Source organism: Podarcis tiliguerta (genome assembly GCF_965153285.1).
Source record: "Podarcis tiliguerta genome assembly, chromosome: 17".
NCBI classification, from domain to species: Eukaryota; Metazoa; Chordata; class Lepidosauria; order Squamata; family Lacertidae; genus Podarcis; species Podarcis tiliguerta.
In genome coordinates, this window is record NC_139550.1 from 26,239,675 (window position 1) to 26,253,643 (window position 13,969).

Here is a 13,969-nt window from a genome sequence, read left to right on the forward strand (position 1 = left end):
AAAGAGCCGCGTGGAGCGTGTGGGGGCTTTTCCCGAGGAGGGAGAAGGGCTGCCCTTCCCCCACCTCCCAGAAAAGCCCCCAAGAGCCACGCTCCCTTTAAAGAGCGTGTGGCTCTTGCGGGAAGAAAGCCAGTAGGCTTGCTTTTGCTGAAGCCAGGAGGGCAAGAGGGATTGGTGCGCACTGATCCCGCTTGCTCTCCTGGCTTCAGGGGTAGCCCCGCAAAGCCTCCTGAGCGAAGATGGAGGAGCATTCCCTCTTACCTCAGGATGCTTTGCATTCCTTTCTTATTTCTTGTTTTCCTCCCCTAAAAACTAGGTGTGTTCAATCATCCGGTGCATCTAATAGAGCGAAAAATACGGTATCATCCAAATCCTGCTGTGAAATACATATTGTGATATCAGTTTCATCTTTTTTTTTTGCCTGGCAATATATAGCAAATCATAATGTGATTTTTGCATAGCACACGAGCGCACGCACACACACACACAAAATGTGGGGGAAACCGTGAAGCCGTCTCTCGATTCCTGCAGCCAAAAACAGCCAAAAACGTATCACAAAAACAGGTGCAGCCAAAATTACGATGCTTAGCCGGTGATCTATCACTATGTTGAAAGCCAGATATCGCCCATCTCTAGTTTCCACAATGCTCTTCGCAAAACCGTCTTCATGGAAAAGCAGCAGTCAATGGGAATTCTTTCGGTATTCCTTGAGAATCATTACAGTGGTACCTCAGGTTAAGTACTTAATTCGTTCCGGGGGTCCGTTCTTAACCTGAAATTGTTCTTAACTTGAAGCACCACTTTAGCTAATGGGGCCTGCTGCTGCTGCCGCGCCACCGGAGCCCGATTTCTGTTCTTATCGTGAAGTAAAGTTCTTTTTTTAAAAAAATTATTTTTATTAACCGACCAATCAAATCAAATCAAATCACATCACATAAATTCCGAATTACAAAGCCGAATTTTAAATTTTTGTTGAGGGGACCCATATTTCAAGTTCCGAAGGGGGATTCCGATCATCTTGCTACTGCGTTAATGTCCAAATCAGTCCAAATAATGTTCATAATTCTATACAGTCTTATATTGCTGTTTCCACATCTCATCCTGTTCGTATATTTTTTCTTTTTTTCTTTATGATCTCTTCTGATAATCTCTTTAAGATGATAAACACCAATTATAATCCTGTGTGAATTTTTCCGTTCGTCCAATCCTCATATCAAGATAGTTTCCATATATCATCGCTTTCATAAATAACATCGCTCTTTCCATCTCGCAGATCTGTCGCTCTTAAGTCCCTCTGAGGAGTCTCACCCACAATATAAAAGCAGCTCTAATCCTCCTCCCAGACTTAAGTCCTCCAACAGAACTTGCCAACATGGCGATGGTATTTTTTACTGCGTCATTCCAAAGCTCTTATACTTTCCACGGTCTTCTTAAAACATGCTTTGGTTAGAAAGTTATCTCCACACAGTCATAAATCCACAGCTTAAGTCATTAAAATGGCATTTCTGACTTGTGACTTGTGGGGGGGATTCTTGGTTAATCACATAGAGAAAAGAAAGGAAAGTTTCCCCCCCTCCCCCATCCAGTCCCTTTGCCATACCGAGCCTTGGTGAGTCTTCTCATGATTTATTCTTGTTCCTCCGACTCGTCTTGTTTTTCAGAGATCTCTTCAGTTAGCAGTCTTTACTCCCCCTCCTTCCTTGAAATATGTGCATTCGCTTCCTCCTAATTGTTTCTTTTGAAATTATTGCAGCTAGAGGCGTGGCCTATACCACCCCCACAAATTCGGGGGTGGTATAGGGCACAGCAGGCAAGGGCAGCCCCCCCCCAAACTTGGGGGGTAGGGAGGCTATTTACTCCCATCACAGCCTCCTAATTACCTTGTGCGGGTCGGAGAGATGTTATTGTCAGCCATCTTCCGATGCGCCCCTAGTGGCCCCTCCGCAAAGTTCTTAACCTGAAGCACTATAGCAGCGTCTGTAACCTGAAGCGCATGTAACCTGAAGCGTTTGTAACCCGAGGTACCACTGTATTTGTGCTTGAAAGGGATCCTGTTGAGAAGGGTATATAATTCTATAATAGTGCACTGGCAAATAATTTGGTACTACGTGTGTGAAACGTTCCTGTCTCCGTTCTTCCTCCCTGCTTGCAGAGTTTTATACGAAGGGAAGGAACGCTTGATCCCGGGCTGTGAGGTGATCCAGGCTACCCCCTACGGCCGTTGCGCGAACGTCAACAACAGTTCGGCAACTTCCCAGCGAATCTTCATCACCTTTCGGAGGGCTCCCCCGGTGCGACCCCAAAACTCCTTGGCCGTTACCGACATCTGCGTCATTGTAACCAGCAAAGGAGAAACCCCGCCTCACACATTCTGCAAAGTCGATAAGAATTTGAATTGTGGCATGGTGAGATTAATACGTTGTCGTCTGAAACTTTGGCTTTGTAATGGGGTGAGGGGGCAGAAATGCGTTTGGGGCTTGTTGCTTCTGCTAAAAATGTTTTTCCCCAATAATAATAATAAAGTATTTATTGCACTCTTACCTAGTTTACTTAACTCTGAGTACAGTTTGCGTCACTTCATTTTCCACAGCCCTGTATTTCTTCCTTCTTCCACTTCTGCTGCCAGAATCCATATCTATGAGATAGCCAACTACTCTCTCTCTCTCTTTTAAGAACAGGGTGGGAGAGAACAGTTGAACTTTGGAAGACTGCTGGTGTTATAATGATAAAAAGTAGCTTTTACTTTTGTCATGAATAACAGCCGAGCTATTAAAGTGGAAGTGAAAGAAGTTGATCTTACTGTTGGCGTTCTTCGTTTGTGAGTTATAAGCCAGTTGCAAAAGTCCCCAGTGCCTTAAAAATAAATATATTGCTGTGTTTGTGGTGATATACATGAAAGTAAAACGCCTTTTCAAAGTAGTTTTTCAGATAACGCTACTGAAGTGTAGGCACAGGGTCAGTAGAATCCAGTTTAGAACATATTGGTGTGGGGTTGAATTTTAGCACTTGCCTGAGTCCCTGAAACTGTACCATACAAGACAGAGCAGAACTAGTCTTTCCTTCCCTTTTTACCACAAATATACAGATCAGGAGTGAAGCAAGAAAAGATAAAACACTATGCTGAGATACTTTACATGTCTATTTTCATAAGCGGAGGCCGTTCTAAATAGGGTAAATTGAGTGTATTGAATAGCATAGGCGAAATATGCAACATTTAAAGGTGAATATGGAAACCATGAAAGGGGAGGACAGGAAAGTCAGTTGATAAAGTAACTTATGGTTTATGTTAATATTTGAAAAGTTTTTTCCTCCTTGAAAAATTAATAAGATTTTTTTTTTTTTAAAGAAAACCTTTACCACCCTGGTTTGGATCCAGTTAGTTTATTCTTCTTAATTTTCTTTTTTTTACCTTGTCAAATTGGTCCAAATTTCTTTTGTTTTTGGAGGAACTGCTGTTTCAATGGCGGCTCCTGAGGCAGTTTGCTGAGGGTCTTGATCGCACTGTATGTCTGCTCTTGATTTTGGAGCTCCGATGGCTCCTTCCGGAACCCGAACATTTTATTTATTTCTTTTTTTTTAATTATTTTTTAATTAATTTTGCCAACATAAATTTATACAAAATTAAACATCCAATCCTCACTTAGTCATTCTTTTAGACTTCCATCAGCATGTCTGAGAATTCTCCGTACTATCTCTTCATCTCACATTTCTCAATTTTATATTGCACTCTAACATTCTTAATCATATCATATTTTTAAGCAATATTTCTATCAATATTTTTCACAGAGCTTCTTGAAAACCAACAAGTATTAATTGTTCATCACAAACACTTTTGATATACTCTGTAAATTTATTCCACTCGTCGGTGAATCTCTGGTCTCATTGGTTCCTAATTTTCCCCGTTAGTCTATCCATTTCTGCGTATTCCATTCTCCATTCTTCTCTCGTGGGCATTTCTTCCTGTTTCCATTTCCAGCAAAATTCTGGCCCGAACATTTTCTTTCAGGCTGTTTGGAGAAGGTGCTTTGCCCATGCTCCCTTCCTGGCCCCTCACAGCAATCTGGCCACTCAGGACAAGCGGTCTCCGCCGCCCGCCATAGTCCGCAGCTGAACCGGAAGTCCTAAAAAAAGAAAAGAAAGTAGAGATGGTCCTCAGTGTAGAAAGAAAGTGCTAGCAGAGTGAAGGCAGCCCTGTTTAGGGACGTTTTTAATGACTGATGTTTTAATGTACTTTTAATCTTTTGTTGGAAGCCGCCCCAGCCAGATGGGCGGGGTATAAATATTATTATTATTCATTAGATTGGTTTCAACTAGGGCCAGGGCCTTTTCAGCACTGGCCCCGACGTGATGGAATGCTCTGTCACAAGAGACTAGCTCCCTGCGGGACTTGACATCTTTCCGCAGGGCCTGCAAGACAGAGCTGTTCCGCCTGGCCTTTGGTTTGGACTCAGTCTGACCCTTATGTTTCCCTCCCCTTATGGTCTTGATTTATCAGCTACTTTAAAATGAGGCTGCATTTTCAATTGCATTTTAACCTGTATTTTAAATTAGGGGGTTCCCTCCCCTCTTTTCCCCCTATTATGTTTTTACTGTGAATTTTATTGGTGTTAGCTGCCCTGAGTCTGGCTCTGGCTGGGGGAGCAGCGTATAAATAAAATTATTTTATTTATTTATTTATTTATTTCACCTGTCCTGGTAGGTTGGGTTTTTTTCCCTATGGTCTTACATCTAAAGACTGACTGCAGCATCAACTGGTGACTTCACTAGAATCCGGCCAGTGATATATGTGCAGGCGTGAACAATTTGTTTGGTATGCAATTGGCTCTGGGTGGGTTTTGAAAGGCAAGCCGTTCTCCTATGATGTTTGGTGCTTTCTCTTTCTCCCACGCACTGACTTCGGTGATGATCTAATTTTTGGTACCTTCGCAGTGGGGTTCCAGTGTATACCTGTGTTACAAGAAGTCCGTTCCAGCTTCGAACTCCATTGCATACAAAGCTGGTAAGTTATTTATTTCCATATACTGCAGATAATATTAGCGCTGATTTAAATTTACTTTGGGATGCAGGTGGCGCTGTGGTCTAAACCACAGAGCCAAGGGCTTGACAATCAGAAGGTCAGCTGTTTGAATCCATGCGACGGGGTGAGCTCCCATTGCTCGGTCTCTGCTCCTGCCAACCTAGCAGTTTGAAAGCACGTCGTGCAAGTAGATAAATAGGTACTGCTCCGGAGGGAAGGTAAACGACGTTTCCGTGAGCTGCTCTGGTTTTGCCAGAAGCGCCTTAGTCATGCTGGCCACATTGACCCGCAAGCTGTCTGCGGACAAACGCTGGTTCCTTCGGCCTATAGAGCGAGATGAGTGCGCAACCCCAGAGTCGTCCGCAACTGGACCTAACGGTCAAAGGAACCTTTACCTTAAATTTACTTTAAATTACTTTGCCGCTTACTAAATTTGCCGGCTGGGATTTCTTGATGCCAAAGAGCTTCCACTACTCCACCTTAAACACCATCCACTTCATTGAATAAAGACGTTTGATTATACATTGTTCTTTGTATTCTGCCATCCTTCCTCCACTGAACTCAGAGCAGTGTACGTGGGTTTCTCATTGCTCCCTGCCCCCTTTTATTCCTTTCATCACCTCGAGTGAAGATTTGAACCCGGGTCTCTCCAGAACACTATTCGACCCACTGGATTTCATTTCAACCGAAGCGAATTTTGCAGAATCTGCAAAATAAATGAGTTAGAAATTGTAAAGCCAGAAAGGACTATGGATGGAGAAGCTTGGAAGTGTGTTCACAGTTCCATGAAGGAGCAGCAGCCAGGAATAACTGGGGAAACTCTGTTTATTGCCCCAAGATGTTGCTCTTACCCCAAGAGTTCCTTACAAAATAACAACATGAGAAGCATGGGGTAAGGTGAATGGGCCTGTCGGCATGGAATCGTTGGTCAGTTAGCACTGAGCCAGCAGATGCAACAGGACTTTTTCCTCCCTGCTCATCCGTTCCAGAGGTTCGGCTAGTGCAACCATTCTGACTCCTTAAGGCAAATGGGCAAACACAATAGCTTGTTTTTTAATGTTCCAGCGTGCCATAGCAAAAAGCACTGATGATAGAGGTGTTGGCTTTTTCCTTTGGGGCAAATTTATAACATAACCGTTTTGAATGGCACAAGCGATACGATACGATAATCTTTATTGTCATTGTCCCATACAGAACAACGAAATTGAAAAAATCTACACCAGACATTCAAAAACCAACACGCCTGCTATCTCAGCTATCCCAGCCTGGTTAACCCCCTAAAAACTCTGATATCCCATAATTAAACACAATATACTCCCATAGAGACTACCTTACACTGTGTTTAAAACCAAAATTGTATTTGGATTGAAACTGTTTCTCAGGCTGCTAGTCCTAGTCTTTATAACCCTGTACCTTCTTCCAGAAGGCAGAAGCTGAAAGAGATAATTTCCAGGGTGCGTACTATCCTGCTCTATCTCTGCAGCTTTCTTATGACACCTGGAAATATAGATTTGATCCAAGGTGATCCAATCGTTGCTTGGAACTTTTATGCAGCCTCCCTTATGGCTTAAAGCCAAATTTTCACTTAGAAGCAGAAGTTCATGATACATGGCTGCCTAAATGGTTGTTTAAAAAAACACCATAATGGTTTTGAATTTTGTTTTGCAACATGCTTTCCAATCACGTTATGTGGATTAGTCATGGGTTTTTGCTCCTGATACCATACAGCCTTATCCAGGTTTTTTCTTACTTTGTGAGTGCAACCCTTAACTCCCTGGTGCTGATCACTGGTGATGGGGTAAGGTGATTTATGGTGTCTTCTCTGCTGGCAGAAAAGAGCGCTGGTGGTACTGGTGGGTTCGACTCTGGAGAGGCTTCAGCTTAGGTGGGCTATAAGCTCCAGCTGTTGGTTCTCCTTCCATCAGTAGGCGTTGCCAGGCTTCAAAATAGGGCACTTCAGGTGAGGAGCAGGAGAATTGCAACCTTTTGGATCCCAAACCCTGTAGATCCCATAAAGGGTTTGACCCTCCTGCCCCTCAGCCTGCCTGGAGTTGGTGAAGCAAAAAAGAGAAGGACCCCTGTCCCATTTTTGTGCCCCCATCCCTGGCTAAGATGAATGTCCTTCAAATGTGGGAGAATCATAGAATTGTGGAGTTGGACAATGAGGCTCATCTCTTCCAACCCCCTGCAATTCAGGAATCTTTTGCCCAGAATGAGGCTTGAACACATGACCATGGCCATTTAACGTTGCTCTATACGTATATTCTGTTATCTCCATACAGAGTAAGATAACGTGAAACATGCTTGTATCTCATTGTTTTCCCTTTGGAAAGGCTTGATATTCAGATACCCAGAAGATGACTATGAGTCATTCCCCTTGTCAGAATCTGTACCTCTCTTCTGTCTTCCAATGGGGGCCACCATTGAATGCTGGGACCCTCAAACCAAATACCCGCTGCCTGTATTCTCAACATTTGTTCTGACTGCCTCAAGTGCAGAAAAGGTATGTCTTGAGAACCATAGCATTCTTTTTTTAAATGTCACAGTTAGAATCTTCTGTTTTCCTTTCTTATTTGCATATCGAATCCAAACCTGCATAGTTCCTTGACCTGTGAAATTGTCGTATTGAATCCCGGTTTATTATACATGGTAGATATTATTTTACTCCGGAAATGGTGATGCTGATATTGTTGTTGTTGTTAATAATAATAATAATAATAATAATAATAATAATAATATAATATGCTGCTCATCTGACTGGGTTTCTCCAGCCACTCTGGGCAGCTTCAAACAAATTAAAAGCACTAAGCACAGTAAACCATCAAACATTTAAAAAAAAACTTCCCTAAACAGGGCTGCCTTCAGATGTCTTCTAAAAGTCAGATACAGTGGTACCTCTGGTTGCGAACGGGATCCGTTCTGGAGCCCTGTTCGAAACATGAGAACGCAACCTGCGTCTGCGTGTGCGCGGGTTGTGATTCGCCGCTTCTGCGCATGCGCATGATGTCATTTTGAGCATCTGCATGAGTGGTGAAACCCGGAAGTAACCCTTTCTGGTACCGCGGGATGCAACCTGAAAAGATTTAACCTGAAGCAAATGTAACAAGAGGTATGACTGTAGTTGTTCATTTCCTTGACATCTGAAGGTAGAGTGTTTGACAGGGCGGGTGCCACTACTGAGAATGCCCTCTGCTGGTTCCCTGTAACTTCACTTCTCGCAATGTTAATGGGCCCGAGCTGATGATTTCACTTTGGGGTCCTATAGTACTGTTTATGCTTTACCTAAATTGTGTATTCTAGCAATCTTGGGAGTGGGCGAATAGAAGAATATCCCTTTCCTTCCATGTTTAGAGATTCAAGATAACTCCCTTCTCTTCCAGTTGTTGGAGCTAATTATTTATGTGGCTCTCCCTCCCCTCCTATAGGTGTACGGTGCTGCTATCCAGTTTTACGAGCCTTACTCGCGAGAGCTGCTGTCGGAAAAGCAGCACATGCAGCTGGGCCTCCTGACAGCTGTCGAGAGAAAAGTGGTTACCTCAAAATCCATAAATTCCAACAAGTGCATCTGCCTTCTGTCACACTGGCCTTTCTTTGAAGCCTTCCGAAAATTCCTCATGTTCATTTATAAGCTTTCCGTGTCTGGGCCGCATCCTCTTCCCATTGAAAAGTAAGTAGGAAGTCTTCCAAGTCTGCTCCTTGTTTTCACAGCTTTTGCGAAAATGAGGGACGGTTATGCGAAGGTGCTCATTCTGGTATTATTATTGCTAAGCTGTGGCGCATGCTGTGAATTACTGCTGTGCTTTTCCACTGCCAAACCATTGCACACTGAAAAGGCATCTGGGTTTTATTTTGTCTCTTGTGCTGCATGTGAGTAGAGGTTTCTGTAGGATAGGGATGGCACAAAACAGGAGCTGGTTATAGGGACGCAGGTGGCGCTGTGGTCTAAACCACTGAGCCTCTTGGATTTGCCGATCGGAAGGTTGGTGGTTCGAATCCCGTGATGGGGTGAGCTCCCGTTGCTTTGCCCCAGCTCCTGCCAACCTAGCGGTTCGAAACCACGCCATGGCAAGTAGATAAATAGGTACCGCTCCGGCAGGAAGGTTAACAGCGTTTCCATGTGCTCTGCTTTCCGTCATGGTGTTCTGTTGCGCCAGAAGCAGTTTAGTCCTGCTGGGCACATGACCCGGAAAGCTGTCTGTGGACAAATGCCGGTTCCCTCGGCCTGAAACCAAGATGAACGCCGCAACCCCATAGTCGTTTTTGACTGGACTTAACCGTCTGGGGTCCTTTGCCTTTACCTTTTTTAGGAGCCAGTTCAGATGTCAGAAGTTTTCTGCTTCCAAGAGTGTGTGCGCATGTGCATATTTGTATGTGCATATACGCTTGCATGCTTGAAGATCTCAAAGTGAAAGCAGCAGAGTTGGAGGAGATCTCCTTTTGTGTCCCGCTGTGCATTGCTGTGCTGTTAGGGAAGAAACAAAACCTGCTGCTAAGTGGCCTTGTGCTGTTTCCATTTCCTGTTAGCTTTGCGTTAAAAGGTCAGAAGAACAGGCCAGAAGCTGGCGTCACCAACTAAGTTATTATTGCCATAATAGCCATGGCAATATCAGTACTTCATTCTCTGGACTGGAAATGCTGGCTGTTAGTTCTACAAGTGCCACAAACGTGTACCTTTTTTTCTGTGTTTAACACGCCCCCATGTATAAGACGACCCCTATTTTTGGGGACTCCAATTTAAGAAAATGGGGGGAGATGGCCCAGAGTTATTTAGCTTTTTTTGGGGGGGGGAGAATGCCAAAAATCACTAACTCAACCGCTCAACCGACAAACGCAAGCGTCACCGAAGCCACCGAGTGTCTGCCTGTTTGCCAACAGCAGCCTGCAATCGCACGCCCAATTGCCGCATCGATAGCCAATCCACAGCAGCCCTTGCCGCAGCCACAAATCACCCACCAAATCACCACTGACGAGCTCCTGCTTGCGGCTGCAACCAGTAGCCCATCTCCCCACCTCTGCACTCACTATCTGTGTATAAGACAACCCCCAATTTTTAATATTATTTTACAGTAAAAAAAAAAACCTTGTCTTATACACGGAAAACTGCAGTATATGAGTTGCAGGTGGGAAGCTGCAGTGAATTTAGAATTGCCATCTGTTTATCAACTGCCACCACCAGTAGGTTTTGAAAGTGTCCCAAACGCCACGCCTTGGAGGAGATGTTAACAGACAGTGCAAACAAACCGCATTGGGTGTCACCTTGAGGGTGCAATGGAAGCCTCGCCATCATTCCTCTTGCACTTGGTCAACTTCATAGGACATGTTTCACCCCTTGTGCTCTAGTCATCGCCCAGCCTTGCCTTACCCGTTTTATGAGCCCCTGATCTGGAAACAGCACGGAAGGAAAACATTCATGCCATTAGTTTCTTTCCGTTACAGTTCATCAGGAGCTCAGTGATGCAGAATCCGAGCAGGCAGTGGCTTGGAAACAGAGAGAGAGAACTTAGATGCAGGAAGGCTCTGCCCTCTTTCTTGTGGGTGATAACCATGTTTTTCTATATCTGCATGACAACGGAACCACTGATAGTATTTTTCAACAAATGGAGTTTATTTTAAAAGTTACATAAAAGTTTGTGACAATATAAAATCCGTGGCAGCCTTTGAATAGCTTCTGTTATACCCTGAATAGTTTTAAGAAACTACAATATCTTGGCTAAGCAATTATTTAAAATAGACACAAACAGTGTGCTAGATAAATATAAATTTAAAGCTAGATGGAGTTGACAGAAAGTCAATGGAACTAGAAATAAGTGCTCCTCTTTGCATCATTTAAAAACAGTATGGAATTTCAGTTGTGCTACGAACGTGGCTACTAAATTCATTTGGCATGTTTACATTCGATTTTTTTTTTTAATCCTTTTTAAAATAGTGAGTGTGCTTTAAATTCAGACTTGATGGTTTTGAGATGACAAATATCTATAATTGTCTTTGCAGGCACATATCCCACTTTATGCAGAACATACCTTTCCCTTCTCCCCAAAGACCAAGAATTCTTGTGCAGGTAAGTAAGTGAAATACATTGAGCGCCCTAGGAATGCTGCTTACAATTGCAGTGCTGGTGGGACTTCCATGTTGAATTGCTTTGTTTTATGTAGAATCATAGAGTTGGAAGGGACTGTCAGGTATGGGGATTGAATCAGGGCCAGATTTAGGTTTGATGAGGCCCTCAGCTCCTGAAGGTAATGGGGCCCTTTCTATGTCCAGCTGTCCTTGGTTAACAACAAATTGTCGCTGTTTTTTGTTTTGAATATATGCTATATGGTAATTTATGGACCTCATAGGTATCTAAAGCCATTTGCACATAACAAAATATGTACTTTATCAAGGTAATTGTTGAACTGAAATACAATTAAGAAGAAGTATATTAATAGTGAAATACAATTAAGAAGAAGTATATCAATAGTGAAATAATTATTAAGCTCTAACTGTATGTAGGTTTTATTTTATTTGTTTTTTATCTTATATTTTGGAAATGTCCAGCCAGGTTTTTTCCTTTAAATTTTTTGGGGGCCCCCAAGAGAGTGGGACCCTAAGCTAGAGCTTGTTTAGCTTATATCTATATCCGGCACTGGATCGAACATACGACCTTGTCACTGTCAGCACCTCACTGTAACCAACTGAACTATCCACGAAAGTTAATCAATATATAATAGACTTAATCCGTTAGCACAAGCCTTTTCCATTTGTACAACATAACTTTCCCATTTTCTTCTCGCCATTCTTGCTCTGCACCCTCCCCAACCTTCTCTGGAGGGTTGGGGGAACCCCAGAATCGATTTAGAGGGCACAGAGAGAGAGGAAAAGGAGGAGAATTTCTGTTCTGCAATCTAAGCTCCTCCTCCTGCTGCCACAGCAAGTGTGTTGGACGCCTCCCAGGGTCTTCCCAAACCTACAGTACCGTGTGACGCACATGCCTCACACATGGTTGATTAGAACACTTACATGAGTTTTCTGCCGGCTCACTAATATTTGTGCATTTGTCGTTTTTCCAGCTCTCTGCGCATGATACGTTAATACTGTCACAACCGGTTGCTACGCCCTTGCCACTCAGGTAATGATAGTTGATAACTCTGAAAAGCAAAGGAATGTTTGAAGATACTGTGTGTGTGTGTGTGTGTGTGTGTGCGTATTTATCTATTTATTAACTTTCTATATGTGCATCATGGGACGTAGGTGGCACTGTGGGTTAAACCACAGAACCTAGGACTTGCCGATCAGAAGGTCTGCGGTTCGAATCCCCGCAACGGGGTGAGCTCCCGTTGCTCGGTTCCTGCCAACCTAGCAGTCTGAAAGCATGTCAAAGTGCAAGTAGATAAATAGGTACCACTCCGGCGGGAAGGTAAACAGTGTTTCTGTGCATTGCTGTGGTTTGCCAGAAGCGGCTTAGTCATGCTGGCCACATGACCCGAAAGTTGTACGCCGGCTCCCTCGGCCAATTAAGCGAGATGAGCGCCTTGCTGTGCTTCGCTCCTGCTTCCCTCACGGTAAACAACAGTGGCCCACACTACAGTGGTATCTCGGTTTTTGAATGTCTCCGTTGATGAACATTTTGGTTTTCCCTTTACCAGTGGACAGCCTCTTACTAGGGTTGATATATTGCCCCAAACCAGTTTGAAGTGCATATCGTGATAGCAGTTTTGTAATTTTTGACCTGGCAATATATTGCAAATTGTGATGTGTGTGTTTGTGTGTTATGCAAAAATCATAATGTGGGGAAAACCGTGAAGCCAGCCAATGCCCCTACATAGCTCCCTCCTTATTTCAGATATTGTGGTATAGCGGTGTACCACATTGTTTAGCTGGCGATATGTCACAAAGTTGAAAACCAGATATTGCCTGGCCCTAGCCTCCACTACACAATCCTATTGTGCTTTTAACGAAAGCTTCCACTGTCCGGTGTAGCAGGATGATTTGGGGTGGGGATGGGCGAAATTGGTCTATCTGGCAGTACATCCTTGCCTCGCATAGGGTATAACTTGAGCTGCCACAGCACAGCCAGAGACTTGCCCTGGGAAAGGACAGAACTGACTTGCGTCACTGTCCGGCATGATGCGTTCTGTTGGTAGCTGTTATAATGACGAATAACGAATGTTGCGCTTCTGAATCTTCTGATCACATTCTAGTGGAGCAAACTTCAGCACTCTGCTCATGAATCTTGGACCAGAAAACTGTGCCACTTTACTCCTCTTTGTGCTGCTGGAGGGCAAGATCTTGCTGCACTCTCTCCGACCAGCTGTGCTGACTGGAGTAGCGGAAGCAGTGGCAGCTGTAAGTATGCCGTGTTTTCCTTTAAAGCTGAAATAACAGTATTTCTGCAGACTTTGGAGCAGCCCTTTAATTTCAGTAGGCAGCCTATTCTATTGCTGGCCTCACATTTTCATGTTTCATTTTGCCGACACGTACAAGGTTTTAAAAGTTAGCCAGCTTTGTGAATCTCTCTCTCTCTCTCTCCCTCCCTCTCTCTCTCCCTCCTCTCGCCCTCTGTTCTTTTTTCCTTCCTTTCTTCCTTTCTACTGTTTTCAGAACTAATGTAGCACTGACCATCTAATACAGGGGTCAGCAAACTTTTTCAGCAGGGGGCCAGTCTACTGTCCCTCAGACCTTGTGAGGGGCCAGACTATATTTTTTTTTGGGGGGGGAGAACGAATTTCTATGCCCCACAAATAACCCCAGAGATGCATTTTAAATAAAAGCACACATTCTACTCATGTAAAAACACGCTGATTCCCGGACCATTTGCGGGCCAGAATTAGAAGGCGATTGGGCCGGATCTGGCCCCCGGGCCTTAGTTTGCCTCTCCATGACAATTGAAGAGATCAACCTACTTCTGGGGGAAATATGCAAAGTGCTATACAGTAGTAATTTTTACTACTTGTATGGGGACAGCTCAGGCAC

At 43.8% G+C, this 13,969-nt stretch overlaps 1 protein-coding gene and 1 long non-coding RNA gene across 3 annotated transcripts in view; one reads left to right on the top strand and one right to left on the bottom strand.

Moving 5' to 3' along the window:
* Positions 1–13,969, top strand: part of DENND4C (DENN domain containing 4C) — an 80,739-nt gene that overhangs the window by 22,318 nt on the left and 44,452 nt on the right. The window contains exons 3-9 of the mRNA XM_083419256.1: positions 2,153–2,405; positions 4,930–4,999; positions 7,351–7,520; positions 8,443–8,684; positions 11,009–11,075; positions 12,067–12,125; positions 13,198–13,342. Of these exons, the coding sequence (XP_083275382.1) occupies positions 2,153–2,405; positions 4,930–4,999; positions 7,351–7,520; positions 8,443–8,684; positions 11,009–11,075; positions 12,067–12,125; positions 13,198–13,342 (1,006 nt within the window). The remainder of the gene's footprint in view (positions 1–2,152; positions 2,406–4,929; positions 5,000–7,350; positions 7,521–8,442; positions 8,685–11,008; positions 11,076–12,066; positions 12,126–13,197; positions 13,343–13,969) is intronic.
* On the bottom strand, positions 3,994–10,665 carry LOC310668010. 2 transcript variants are annotated; one of them, XR_014506537.1, is made up of 3 exons: positions 10,299–10,665; positions 5,446–5,723; positions 3,994–4,121 (listed from the first exon to the last, which is right to left on the bottom strand). It is a non-coding gene; the product is annotated as an uncharacterized lncRNA (long non-coding RNA). The 2 variants fall into 2 exon arrangements; XR_014506538.1 differs by having other exon boundaries at positions 10,274–10,665.